General features: G+C 37.1%; 1 protein-coding gene across 1 annotated transcript in view; it reads right to left on the bottom strand.

Moving 5' to 3' along the window:
* The window catches only part of LOC143284102 (vesicle-associated membrane protein 7-like), a 15,173-nt gene continuing 564 nt past the window's right edge, over nucleotides 1–14,609 (bottom strand). The window contains exons 2-9 of the mRNA XM_076590746.1: nucleotides 14,062–14,213; nucleotides 12,140–12,197; nucleotides 11,005–11,054; nucleotides 10,058–10,145; nucleotides 9,330–9,417; nucleotides 8,440–8,507; nucleotides 7,785–7,877; nucleotides 1–6,178 (exon numbers count right to left, since the gene is read on the bottom strand). Of these exons, the coding sequence (XP_076446861.1) occupies nucleotides 6,113–6,178; nucleotides 7,785–7,877; nucleotides 8,440–8,507; nucleotides 9,330–9,417; nucleotides 10,058–10,145; nucleotides 11,005–11,054; nucleotides 12,140–12,197; nucleotides 14,062–14,210 (660 nt within the window). The 5' untranslated portion in view covers nucleotides 14,211–14,213 and the 3' untranslated portion in view covers nucleotides 1–6,112. The remainder of the gene's footprint in view (nucleotides 6,179–7,784; nucleotides 7,878–8,439; nucleotides 8,508–9,329; nucleotides 9,418–10,057; nucleotides 10,146–11,004; nucleotides 11,055–12,139; nucleotides 12,198–14,061; nucleotides 14,214–14,609) is intronic.

Below are 14,609 nucleotides of genomic sequence, written 5' to 3'. Positions count from 1 at the left end.
AAGACAAATTTAATTCTTAAAAAGGGAAAATCATCATTGTACATCATTTCAAAATGGAATAAAAATACAAGTGATACATGGTTCAAGCTTTTTTTTTCTGTAACTGGGGAGGGGGTGGGGGTGGGGGGAAACAGGACTGATGAAATACCTAAATTTGATAGTTTGCAATACGTTTGCTCATGGAAGTTTTAATCACATGTTTTTTGTTTTTTTGTCAAGACTATGTACAAATCTGCTTTTGCTTCCCATACACTTCATGTATGTGTGTGCATGTATTTGTTTACTTACATGTGTGTGTAAGAGCTTCTTCTCAAACACAGACATGAATGCATAAAACTGCACACAAAAGAAACACACACAAATAAATTATGTTGGCATGCACACGCATTCATATGCTTGACCAACCTTTCAAATGCCAAACTTGGGATGCAAGGAATAAGATACAGCAAAGACAAAAACAACTGAACAGGCAGACACATGCAAAACAAGAAAAAAAACCAATAAAAATCAACAACAACAACAAAAGAAAAAACAAAAAAGAAGACAGAGAAAAAAAATTATCACTCATAATATGCAAACACAATCAAATGGAAAAATAACAGCAATTTTTTTCTCCTCAAATACACCTCTTGCATTTTTAAAACAAGCAGAGAATTACCGTGGAATGCAATAAAATGATTAATCATACATGTTCCACCTGTTCAGTGACTCTATTAATCAATATTATTACAACAGATGAAATATAAAAATTATGAGCAGACTGCAGATTGAAAAATGGTGAAAAGCAATACAATGTACAAACAGGAGCAATCTAATGCATAAATAAATGAACAAAGAAATAAATCAATAAAAGATTTATATGATTTAATTTCATAAACAAACAAGTGAGAAAATCAGTCAATAGTCAGTCAGAATCAATTTATCAGTGAAAATCATTAAAAAAAAAAAAAGAGTTCATCAAAATCAACCAATCCACTCGAAATGATCACCATCCTAAGCAGCACTCTTATATTCATGTGTTTATCATTAAATTATCTAACAAATAAATGACTACACAGTATCTTACATCACATCACATATGAGTGAATTCAATTATCTACAGGGATATTTTTTATACAGTCACAGCTTAACAGTCTCCACAATTGTGAGGTGCATGCAATGGTACAATTATTATCTTATATGATAAACATTTGCAACTGTAATTTAAAAACAATGAACAACCACAGTACAATGTATCTATATGCTGAATTCAACTTGATGGATTTGATGTGAAAATTAATTCACTTGCTATTTATACAGTTCTCCTATTCCCGTTTCAAAGATTTGTCTTCAATGCAATATCATCTTGGAAACTGTGAACTCAACTCAATCTAGATAATGGGAAGCGTTTCAAATATATCCTGAGTACAAAAAACTTCCTTTTCTGCTTTCAACTGGTTACCATAACTAGTTACAAAGCAAATTACACAGCAAATTACAAGGTAAAATACAGCGTATGTGAGCCAATAACAAGAGAGATGATCCATAAAACACTGTCTTAAATAAGGACAGTCTGACATAAAGTTAGCCACATACTAGAAGCTGGTGGAGTAAGATCAGTGTGAACTAATCATACCACACAAACGTCATGAACATAGGACAGTCTGACATCAAGTCATGCCATCGCACACTGCCTACAGTGGAGCAGCAGGAGCAGAAAAAAATATACTGAAGGAATTGTAGAAACAAAATCATACAGTGACAAAGTTAAAGGTACCAAAGACTTTTACAGCCATCAAGGCAGTGAATTCATATCCACCATTCCTAGGCCTCGGCATACAGAAGCTGGGCCCAATCCTCTCCTACCATTGCAACTTTCCCAAACTGAAGTCTGTATCCATTCACACTTGTATGGAGAGAGGAAAATCAGAGTTAAGTGCCTTTCCCCAAGGACAAAGCACCATACCGAAACAAGGCCTTGAACTTCTGATCACTGGTGAACACTGCATCGAAGTCCAACACTTAACCATATCTGCGACTGCATATTCCATACTGACAGACATCCTACCAGGAGATACTGATGGGTGGGAGGAGAAAGCAGGTGAAGGAAGGAAGGGGGGATAATCTTATGAATCCACTCATTAATAGTTCACTTACATTTAAACCATTGAGCATGAAACAACAAATATACCCTCTCCCATTCATAAAATGTTAATCACATTAAAAATACTGAAGCATACACAAAAGCACCACTAAAGTTGGTATCACAATGCATCACGTTTTGTACATCTGAATTTGCTTGTGTGTATTAACATTCGTTTAGCATGTGTGTACATCTGTGTGTACATGTACATTAGTGTGACCATGTTTGTGTGCAAGAGTTTTGTTCAAGCACTAACATAGAGAATCATGATTATTTCATGTCTGCAAACTTTGTGTGCATCAAATCTGTCAACCAGAGTTGAGAAACTATCTAAAACTTGCACTGCATGGATACAATACCAGGTTACCTAAATAAACAGTACACAGGTAAGTCACACTTTAATTTACAATCAAACACAAAAACCAAGAGTTCAGTCTGCCCACATATCACCTACCAATAAAATCGGCATCCAACATGCTAATGAATGGGACAACATTTTTACACTGCTTGAAATCTTATTGCATAACTGTCTTATTCCAGCCAGAACTTTTCCATTGCACACTTACAAAGCAAAGCGGAGCATCTTGAGAACATTATCATTGCACCAATATATGAGTCACACAACATCAAGAAGCAAACATCCTGCATCACCCACCAGGCTCTGGCCTGGAACCTGCAGGGGGAAAAGAAAGAGAGGACAGCCTAGAAACGGCTGAGGGCCAGACAATGAGACAGAGCTGAAGAGACAGGAGTCCAACTGGACAGATACAGAAAGGACAGCCCAGAGTCAAGTCCAATGGAGAAAGAGTTGCTGATGGCCTTTGCTCCTTTGGGGGGCAAATGGCTGAAGTAAGTAACATGCATATATGCCCATAATAAACTGCAAGACTGTCTATCTCTGATGAAAGAAGAGTCACAATCTTATCTTAGGGATAACACTCCCTTTCAACTAGGAAAAAAAAAATCCATTTCTCCCTCCTCCCCACCCCATCTTTTTCTTTTTACTAGAGTATTTTTTCATTAATTAAGCAAGGGATGGCTCAAGATGAATAGGGGACAAAAAACGGAGAAAGACCTCGGACTTGTCAACAGACAATGGGGTGACACCAGCCAACTGTTCGAGGACTGTGGCCTACTGAGTGCCCTGACTGCCTCGAGTCCCATGAAAGTGGAAGCATCAAAGTCTACGTCACTCCGGACGAAAAGTTTTCTCCCTTGCTTTCCCCTGCAGATGACTCATTTGTTAGGGTTAGGAAAAAATCACAAAAAAATATAAAACACAAAGTAACTGAATGAAACTCCCTGTACTTGACCCACTGACCCATCTACTCACGTTGTGTGTATGCCCACTCCCCTCCCTCTCTTCACAGCCCTCAGAAGCTGAGTCACTGTCAGTACCTTCTTGCAGATACTTTATTCAACATCTTCATCATCCTCATCGATGTCTAAACCTTCAGTCTGAAGCATTTCAATCACTTCAGCAGCAGTAAAAAGCAGCTGTCTTGATCTAGTTTGTTTCAAAACTTTACACTTGTATTGCCTGCGACACCATTTTCGATGCGTATGCAGATTAGCTTGTCATGTGGGGTGCCGATCTCAAAGGCTTGCTTGTGAGTGTGTTGTTACAGAACCTCACGAAGAAACTTTCCATTCGTCCCCTGACATGTTCGCGATGCGCGGTGAAGCTGCGGTATTTTATGCTACCCCATGAGTAAAACGTGGAAAAAATTTTAAATCTCAAAACTGCTACAGTGTTCCTTCATCTGGAATGCTACCTTACCTCAGGAACGCTATAGCTTTCCATCGTCCAGAGTGAGTTAAAGGAAGAGGATTGGATGGGGCTCTTGGATTATGGAAAAAAAAAAAAAAAAAAAAAATCAGCATCTATATATTATGATTCATGCCTGTGTAACAGTGTTGACACTTAAGATTTCAAATTAGATGGCGATGTCATCTAGTGGATTGATAACAACAGGAAATAGTGATAATGATAATAACAATAATAAATGATAATAATAAAATAATCATAATAATAGACCAGACAGAAAATGTAAAATAAAAACATCCATATATACAAAATGATAACAACCACCTTGATTAGAATGACAAGACAAAGAAGCAGCAGAAAATATCAATTCAAAAACATGAATATACATTAATTTTTTTTTTTCTAAATCAACTGAGCTTGAACATAAAATTCAGTGAATAAACAGAAATAAAAAAATCTGAATGAATAAAACAAATTAAGAAGTCAACAAGAAGCAGTAACTTGGACAATAACAAAGCAGCCACCCCAAATCATAAATACCACACAAGTTCAAACAAAAGTTCCCCCACCCCCTTACCCATTAAATTTTCCTCCATAAATTCTCTTGAACAATATACCTTCCTCCACACTCATCTCCTGGAAAAAAAAAAAGACTCCATGACTACACAGGAAAGGGACTGACTCAACTCGGATTTACTCATGTTCATCAATTCAAAGACTTAACCCTCTCTGTTCCAAGCCTATTTTACACTCGATGACAACTATCTGCCAAGGGATTTTTTGGTTATGGAGGGTAAAAATAAAAGGCATATTGAAAAAAAAAACCCAAAACCTATACTTTTCTGAAAAGGAAAATGAACACACTATCCAGTTATGACAATTTCAAATGAATTTATTGATTTTGCGATAAGAAAATTTCTACAATGATGAGGATGGATATTTCCATCCTGGGGCATTGTTTTGCACACCGGGAGAGAACGGAAATTTCCGTCCTTGGCCACTCAAGGGGTTCAAGTGGGCGTATTATTGATATATCTGGACTTGTAACTCATTCTACCCCACAGTACATACCTGCTACAACTCTCCTGGACCAGCATGACATGCACCCACAGCAGAAAAAAAACAACAACAGGGTGATTCACTAAAACAGCAAAAACATATGGAGAATTGTTGATTTAATCAGTCAAAAAAAAGCTTCATTTTCATGCTTCCAGAATCTGTAAACGATTCAGTTTAGAATTCCAACTCGCCCAAGCAAGAATGAATGAAATCAGAATAGTGTGTTGGTGTGAGGATACTCATATCTGGTCCACAGGGGAAGTAATCATCATGATTATGGTACGAGTTAATGCTGTACCTGGAGTAGAATGAGTTAAATGAGATATGAGTGGGTGGATGAAGCACAAGCGGGAGTTGTAAGAGATGGTGGGAGAATGGGGCCAAGGGGTGGGGTGGGTAAGAGAGAAGGGGGAGAGTGATTTGGTGTGGGGGTGGGGGTGAAGGCTGGAGAGTTTATCTGAGGAAGAGAAAGAACTGATACTTTTTTTTTCTAATGGTGTTATATGTTCTGTTCTCTTGATGCGCTGCACAAAGTCATGTGTTTATCTGAGAAAGAGAAAGAACTGATACTTTCATGTATAGAAAAATGCTATTTTACTACAGTGCCATCTCATGCTATCTTGTCCATAAGCCAGTTTTCTTTGTACTTTTTTTTAATGAGGACATTTAAGTGACAGATTCATAATGCTGGGGGGAAAAAAATGTAGGGCTTCTGAATATTAGACTCCCCATTTGGCTTTCATTGTGGTTCCTGTGGATAGCCAGCACTGGGACTGCAGAAGAAGACATGCCTCGACTGTGTACGAGGGACTCCGGATGAACAGCATGGTTTTAAAAGAAAAAAACAAAACAAAACAAAAAAAATTCCAGAGTATTAACTCCTTGACTACTGCTGACGAGTATGCTCCCAAGTGAGGGGCTGTCACCTCACTGAAATAAAGGCAAAGTTCACAGGTCAGGATGGAAGTCGCCATTAAAAAAACAACAAAACATTTGACTATTCTTCTTGGGACTGCATTACTTTCTTTCGTTCAGCAAAATCAGTGACATTGTTGATCAGTGCACAGAAAAACAGATGTAATGGCACTCAAACTCGTGCCACACTGATCTCGTTCCACCCAGCATCAGCAGTCCGAGGGTTAATCTTTCTCATCCTTGTGCTTTCATTTGTGGGTGCAGGGCCAGTCCAGACCTCCGCATGCAGCCGAGATGATGAAATACAGCAGCACCTAGAAGAAGAAAAAGTCAAAAAGCATTAGTGAATGCATAATTACTTTGTATTGTATTGTATTGTATTGTGTTGTATTGTATTGTATTGCATTGTTTTGTATTGCATTACCCTTTTTTGTCACAACAGATATCTCTGTGTGAAATTAGGCTGCTCTCCCAAGGGAGGGTGCGTCACTACATTGAGAGTGCCACCTTTTTATTTTTCTCGTGCCTGCAGATTTTTTTGTTATTTGTTTTCCTATCAAAGTGCATATTTCTCCAGAATTTTGCCAGGGACAACCCTTTTGTTGCTGTGGGTTCTTTTACGTGGTCTAACAGCATGCTGCACACAGGACCTCCGTTTATCATTTCATATGAATGACTAGCGTCCAGACCACCACTTAAGACCTAGCGGAAGAGGAGAAAATACTGGCGACTGTGCCAGGATTTGAACCAGTGCGCTCAGATTCTCTTGCTTTCTGTGCAGACGTGTTACCTGTAGGCCATCACTCCACTACTTTACCTAGAGGGAGGCACTAGGTAAAAAAAAAAGAAAGATAATTACAGAATTATCTACCTCTTTGTTTCCCCATAGTATCTGTTTGTTTGTTTTTTTGTTTTTCCTTTTTAAACTGCATATACAAGAACAAATATTTCCATTATCAACACTCAAATTGTTTGACAACAATTTCCAACAGCTGAGAATGTCTGGTGGGGAGACCAGCATGCATGTTCTTCTCATTATTTCCACAAACCCGTTTGAACTGATTGTAAATAAAAGTGCATCATTTAATCATATAAAAAACGAAAGGAAACAGCTTTCAATAAGACTTGTTTCAAGCAACACAGATCTTCACATTCTGAATTCTGCTTTCATTTGTTCCTGATAAACTATATCATAGTTAACTTGTTCTCATTTTCTTGTAGATTTTTCATTCTCTCAGCAACTTATGAAATTTAGTATTACTATTAGCATCTACCAATGGTGCATAGCTGTAAATTCACACACAAACACTTAACAACTGTATAGGCCATGATGCTGACAACTAAAAGTGAACAATTGGTCATAGTATACAGAAGATGTGATCAACAATGCCAACACTTCCTCAAATAAAGCAATCCTGAAAAGAGGGGAACGCATCAATGATGTTGGCTGGTTAAAGTGATCATGCTGGCAACTTAAAGTGAACAATTAGTCATAGTATGTAGGGGATGTGATCAACAATGCCAAACACTTTATCAAATAAAGGAATCAAGAAAAAGGGAAAGGCATTCACAATGTGCGTTTGAGTAATCAATATATCTACCAAAGTTGTGCTGGCAATTTTCATCTTGCATCAAACTTAGAAAAACCCACTCACTGAAAGAAAAAGCGCGTATTCTTTGTAATTAGGAATACATTTGTGTCATATAACAATTAATCCTTCAACATGGAAAAGAAAATTCAGTTGCAATATTCAAAGAGAAAGCAAGAGACAGAAAAAGAGAAAGAGTAAACAACAACAACAACAAAAAAACACACACACATTAAGAGAAGAGGCAGAAGAGCAGAATGAAGCAGACAGACAGGAAAAGAAGAATACATTCCAATATACTTATCAAAATAACAAAGAAGTCTGTACTCACTATCACAACTACGGCTGCTATGATTAAGATCTTGATGTTCTTCCACCACATGGAGCGAGCCAAGCTTCGACTGCTCTTCTTGAAACTGACAGCCTGCAAAAGGATCAACAAATAAAATTCCATTCATTAAAACAGAACCAACCAACAACACCATAAAAAAACAACAAACCCCCCCAAAAAAAACATTTGCATTAACTGCTTGTCATACACTTTTGACTCTTACAGAGTGATTCTTTCCATTTAATAAAAATTACTTTAAAAAACAACAACTGAAGATTGGAACTAAAACTGCTGCATCTATCTACTGATTATTTTTTTTCTTCTTTTTTTATAACTCTGTTCACCTTTATTGTTCAGTTTCTATCAATCACACCTTTTAAAATGTTCCCGTAGTTTTTTATACGTAGAATTATTTTGAAAAGAAATAAATCTTTAAAAATATGTATTCAAAAATAATGAAATACCCCCTCCAAAGCCCCCTCCCCCACCGCCATCCCCCCTCCCCCCCAAAAAAACCAAACAAAACATAAACAAAAAAAACCCCCACCATCAACAACAAAACACACAGAGTTTGTCAGACATCAATAATTGAAAATACTATTACTAAGTATGTTTACTGACCATGAGAAACTAGTTTCTTACAATCCTAACTCACGTGTGCATTCAGATCTTCCGATTTGTCGACAAGGAGTTCAAGTCTCTCCCCTCTGTCTGCGATCTGATCTGCACATGGCAAGGCAATGAAACTCTGAGTCAACATCATAAGAAAATACACAAGAAAACACACCATCACACTGTATTCTTAACAATTTCAAGAAACCGTTTGTTATTGCCGAAGGTTTGCTGCATAGTCCAACAGGACATTTGTTATAGTTGTCGTAGTTGTCTGATGCTAGCATTTCCTTCCTTTCTTGATGTTAGAATTTCCTTCCTTTTTTTTTTTTTTCCCTAAGCACTGTCTCTCACTATCCCCCCTCCACATACGCACACACACACGCACACATTCCCCCCCCCTTTTTTTTTTTTTTTTCGCCTTTATGATATCACTTAAGGTGGAAAGAGATTAACCTGAAGACTGCTACTATTAGTACTATACAATCACACACACAATCACACTCCTAGATCAAACAATTATGGGCTGACAAAAAGCTGTTTCACTTTCAGCCGTAAGATTGGGGAAGACTGTTTGGACCTCATAGGCTCATGCATTCAAAACTGTCCTCCACATGAGTGTAAGGACTGACACATGATGTATGAGAAACTGATTGGCTAGAAGTATGTGTGTGTGTGTGTGTGTGTGTGTGTGTGTGTGTGTGTGTGTGTGTATTATTTTTGGTTTGTTTTCGGTTTCTTTTCAGCCAGTGAATGAAACCCCACGCTGATGATCAGGATGAAAACAAAAAGATAAAAAACAGAAGAAGAAATTATGAGCACTGAGGACTTGCCTGCAAGTAAAGAACCTCCCGACACCAAAAACAAAATCAAACAATGACAACAAAAAACAAACAAACAAAAACAGCAAAAACCCCAACAAACAAAACTAACCAATATTTCGGACCATTATTCCTTTCAGTTCATCCACTTCATCCTGGACTTTGTTGATCTGATCATCCTTACTGTCAGATGCAATCCTCTGAAAAACAATCAGAAAAAAAAAGTTGTACTTTTACATGTATCGCACAACAAAACACAGTTTCAATTTTTTTGCAACCTTACTGTATGCATTATTCTATTTTTCTCTTCCTCTCCTTGCATAATGTAATTCTCCTTACATAATGTAATGCAACATAATCTAATATTACAAATAAATTAATCTATGTATCTGCCTATAAATCTCTCTCTGTCTCTCACTCTATATATATATTAAAAAAAAAAGAAAAAAAAAAGGGTTAAAGGGCCCTTTCTTTTGCTGTCAGGAACAGGTAATTCACATCCACTGTGTCTTGAGCTCAGCTCATACAGTGCTCTCCTTCCGTCATTTCAAACTCCTCTGACTGGTCAGGTACCCATTTCACACCTGAGTGGAGGGAGGACAAGTGGAGTGGAATGCCTTTCCCAAGGGCACATAACACCATGTCAGTATGGGGTTGTTGTTCTTGTCGCTCACAGTCCAGCCGACCGCACAGGGCCATATCACATTATCAGGACTGTTGCCAGTATGGGACCTCAAACCCTGATCGAACTGCTGCACCTAACCGATTTTGCCACTGGGCACCCAATATAGCTGTACAAAAAGTTAAATGAAAGTAGACATGTGTTGTGTGTTTGTGTACCATTTGTGTCGCCAACACTCTGGAAAACTCGCTGTTCATGGCGTACGGCAATGCTGCCTTCGCTCTGGCTCCATACTGCATTTCAAACCTGTGCACACAGCATACAGTTCACACAGAAATCAAGCATGGGGGTATGTGTGTGTGTGTGTGTGTGTGTGTGTGTGTGTGTGTGTGTGTGTGTGTGATGCATGTCTACAAGTACATGTGTGTGTCACTGTGCATCTGCATGAATGTGAGTTTTTGTGACAGCGCCGCATACCGTTTGGCATACTGTTTAGCTGATAGGTTTCTAAAATTTACATCATGGAGTCAATGCATGGTTTCAAACAAAAACTGTAGCCAAACACATACTTTGCCATCACTGTTTTTTGTAATTAAAATTCATTGGTTAATACAATGTCATAATGATATGCCTGTCCCACTGTAAAACACTTACTTCTTTGCTTGTTTAAGCACAAATTAATCTATTCATCATAAATCATTCAGTCACTCGACCGATATTAAGTTATGAGTTGCCACCCCACCACCTTTTTTGTGTTTGATATGTCTATACTTATTAACTTAAATACTAACTCATCTATCTATCCACCCATCTCTCTATAGATAAAAATATAGACCTAATTCACACACACACACATATATATATATATATATATTTGTTTTTGTTTGTTTGTTTGTTTGTTTTTTTTCTGACTGGCACAGCTTGCTGGAAATATTTCTAAACTGGCCCATTCTTTATCCCCAGTTTGAAGTCATTCACAAGAAAAATTGAACACACACGCTTTATCAATATCTGACTGAGCAGATGGATCCAGTAGATCTATAATTAACATATTGATTCTGGAGAAAAAATATAAGAAAAGCATACTGCTTAGAAACAAAAACAACAAATTACACATATAGAAAAAAAAGAAAAAAACAAAAAAAAAGAAGCAAAGCATACACACCTTCTCTTGATTTCATTTAAGAACATGAACGCTTTTGACCGTTCAAAATCCTGAAACAAAACGAAGATACTCAAACATCAACAAAATCAAATCAGAAATAAACACACACCAACACACACACCCTCAGCCACACAAAGATATATATATATATATACAAACACATATGAACCAATGGGCATGAATAATCAAAAATTCAAAGCAACAATTTGAGAGACAGGATTCAGCAGATACACTGCATAGCAGCAATGTCAAAATGTTGAAATTCTGGCACTTAACTTGCTCAGTAATTAAGCTTATATAATACTAGTTTCTCCCCTTTGTTTCCTCTGGAGATGATGAATGAGACAATAAAGAGGAACACAAGAAGAACACTGTCGTAAATCAACACTTCTGAATTATAATTTTTTGCTGTTGCTGATCTGATGAAGTACTAAAGATGTTCTGACATTTACATTTAGTTTACAAAGAAAAAGTGAAAACTAGTCATTCAACATGAAATTGTTACATTTTTTCTTTTCCTCTGAATCAGTTGATACACTGTTCTAAATTTCTTGATTGCACAACAGCCTGTCAAGATCATCCTAGTGATCTTCAACACAAACCATTTAAACTGGGCCTTGACCTCAGGGAATATATAATCACCAATCCCCCCCCGCCCCCCTCCCACTGTTTTTGTTGTTGTTGTCTTTGTTTGTTTGTTTTGTTTTCTGTTCATCTAATTTCAGCTTTCTTGGCATCTTACTATAACTGATTCAGTGTGCCTGTTTCTGTAACAAATACAAATTGGCAAATGATGGCTATGAAAACAACAATAAAATAAAGTGTTTTTTTTTTGTTTTTGTTTTATTTTTTAAAAATAAGAATAACGCATCTCTAGCCTAAAACACTTGCCGACATTATACATGTTACACTCTCAAAGAAGTATTCAGATACTCTGCTTCTGAATGCAGTATGCAATGTTGTAACATCTTTACAAATAAAGCCAATATCAAGCATTGTTGTGTTAAAATATAGCTGCTGTACCTAACACTTGCAAAGCATCTATCAGCAAAAGACTGAAAAAGACTAGCTCTCAATGTCTCTGAGTAAAACTATGACAAATAGCCATTATTAGTATAAAGAAAATGTCACTTACATCATCTGTGATGCACAGGTACACAAATCCAGCTTCAGTTATGTAATGGAATAGGTAACTGCAAAAAAATAACATCCACAGTGAAGACATTACAAAAGAAAATCCCTGTACCCAGAGGAAAAACAGAACACACCAAAAAACCCCAACAAACTCAATAAACTGTGAATAATACAAATGAAAAGAGGAGAAAAGTCAGAGGCTGGCTAGATGATACATCTTACTGCACAAGCAAATCCTTCTTACTATGATATTAATAAACAGAACATTCATGGTTCCCAAGTAAATTTAACCAGATATGGCAATACCTTTTAAAATAAAACAAAAATGAAAAACAAACCACTTGCAACACACACATACATACATATAAACTTAGATATATATATATATTCAATGGAGTGGACCAGACATATTATGAATGATTGTATTGTACTCTATAAATTGTATAATGTACTGTGTAACTCTTTTGTCAAAACAGATTCCTCTCTTCTCATGTAAAATTTGGACTGCTCTCCCCAGGGAGAGTGTGCTGCTACAGTGAGAGCACCACCCTTTTCATTATTTTTTCTGCCTGCAAGTGTATTTGTTTTCCTATCAAAGTGGATTTTTCATGGGAATTTTGCTAGGGGACAACCTTTTTGCTGCAACAGGTTCTTCAAAGTGTGTGAAGTGCATGCTGCACGTGGGACCTCTGTTTATCTTATCATGCTAATGACTACTGTACTGACCACCAACCATTGTCCAGAGGGGAAGAAAATACTGGTGAGTGTGGGAATCAAATTTGTGCGTTCATTATCTCTCACTTCCCAGGTGGACTCACTGCCACAAAACCACCACTCCACATTGAGTAATGATTGCTCTCTCCCATCCAGACAGAAACTAAGGCAGGCCAGCACTGTTCTACAGACTTATACAAGAAAGGCTGTCTCTTGAGGAGGATGGAAGTGTTTCAAATGCACCATTTAAATCCAAAAGACATATCATTAATAACTGATCTGCTACGTTGAACAGGTTATTGAGGGCAGTCAAAAAGGTGTTTAAAAATGAAACTGAGCTTGTTGTCATTCTGATGAGCTGAAAAACTGAGGCCCTGTGTGTAGTGAGCACTAGATGCACTGAAAGAGAACCCATGACAACACAAGTTTGTCCTCTGGCAAAATTCTGCAGAAGAAATCCACTCTGACAGGAACAAAAATATATGTGCATGCATAAGGCCAGACTAATGACATTGGAATATGCTGCTGGTCAGGCATTCGCCTAGCAAATGTGGTAAAGCATATATATACATATATATATATATATATATATATGGATTTGTCCAAATGCAGTGATGCATCCCTGAGAAACTGAAACTTGTGTGAGCAATATAAACCCTTCCTTGCTTGCAAACAAAAAATGTTTAAAAACTGTTGTTGTTTTTAACCAGTTCAGTGCCAGAGAATTTGAAAAAAAAAAGAAAGAAAAAAAACAAGGAAAAAAAACAAACAAACCTTTACCCACGATAGAGATTTTGGGTAATAAATTATTTTTAAAAAAATCTATAATCATAAGCACAGCATGCAAAAAATGTGTAAATCCACTGACTGGAACCACTTTCTTTACTGGACAAAGTTTTCAACACCCCGCCCATCCCTCCTCTTGGTTTTTTTTTTTATATTACATGTGATGCAACCACCTTTCCAAGTGCTTTCCATGTGGTCCAGTTAGTAAATCATGATCAAGAAGAAAGGGGTCTTGTATCTAACGTATGCTCTTATGTCTGTTCATGTGCATTGAACCAAACTCTAATGAAGGAAAAATCAGAACACATGCTGGACATCAGTGGGCATCTCATAGGCATTATGGCAACACTTTTAGCAGGATGTCAGCAGACATCTTATATGCACTCAACTGGTTAAGAACAAACTGATTCTAAATTCAATTACCTGTTATGTGAATAAGTTAACTTGGAATTTTCATCTTGTGGGATTTTAGCAATGATCTGCTCAGCAACCTCCGTGAAGTTTCCAGCACAACTGGCAAACTTGGCAAGGATGGCTGTGCCTCGGGATATCAAGCTGAACAAGATAGGCATGTTCTGCAAACAAACATCATACTATCACTATGGCAGTCAAGTCCCACATGTTCTGCAAACAAACATAATATTATCACTATGGCAGTCAAGTTCCACAGTCAAACAATTTCAATTTTGACTTTCACTTCATCACAGAATGAAATGTATTCATGATAGATATGTACATGTTTAATGTTATCTCTGCGGCATTAAATCATTTAAACAATGTCTGACTTTCACTTCATCACAGAATGAAATGTATTAATGATCTATGTATCATGCATGTTTTACATTAATTAGATCTGTGATCTCTGCAGCACTAAATCATGTGATTAAACACTTGTTCCACTGGTACAGTAGTAGTGGTATATCTATCTATCTCTCTATCTCTCTATCTTTATCTATCTATCTATAACTATA

This window comes from Babylonia areolata, chromosome 7, assembly GCF_041734735.1.
Source record: "Babylonia areolata isolate BAREFJ2019XMU chromosome 7, ASM4173473v1, whole genome shotgun sequence".
In the NCBI taxonomy this organism is placed as follows: domain Eukaryota; kingdom Metazoa; phylum Mollusca; class Gastropoda; order Neogastropoda; family Buccinidae; genus Babylonia; species Babylonia areolata.
This window is presented reverse-complemented; position numbering and strand designations above follow the sequence as displayed.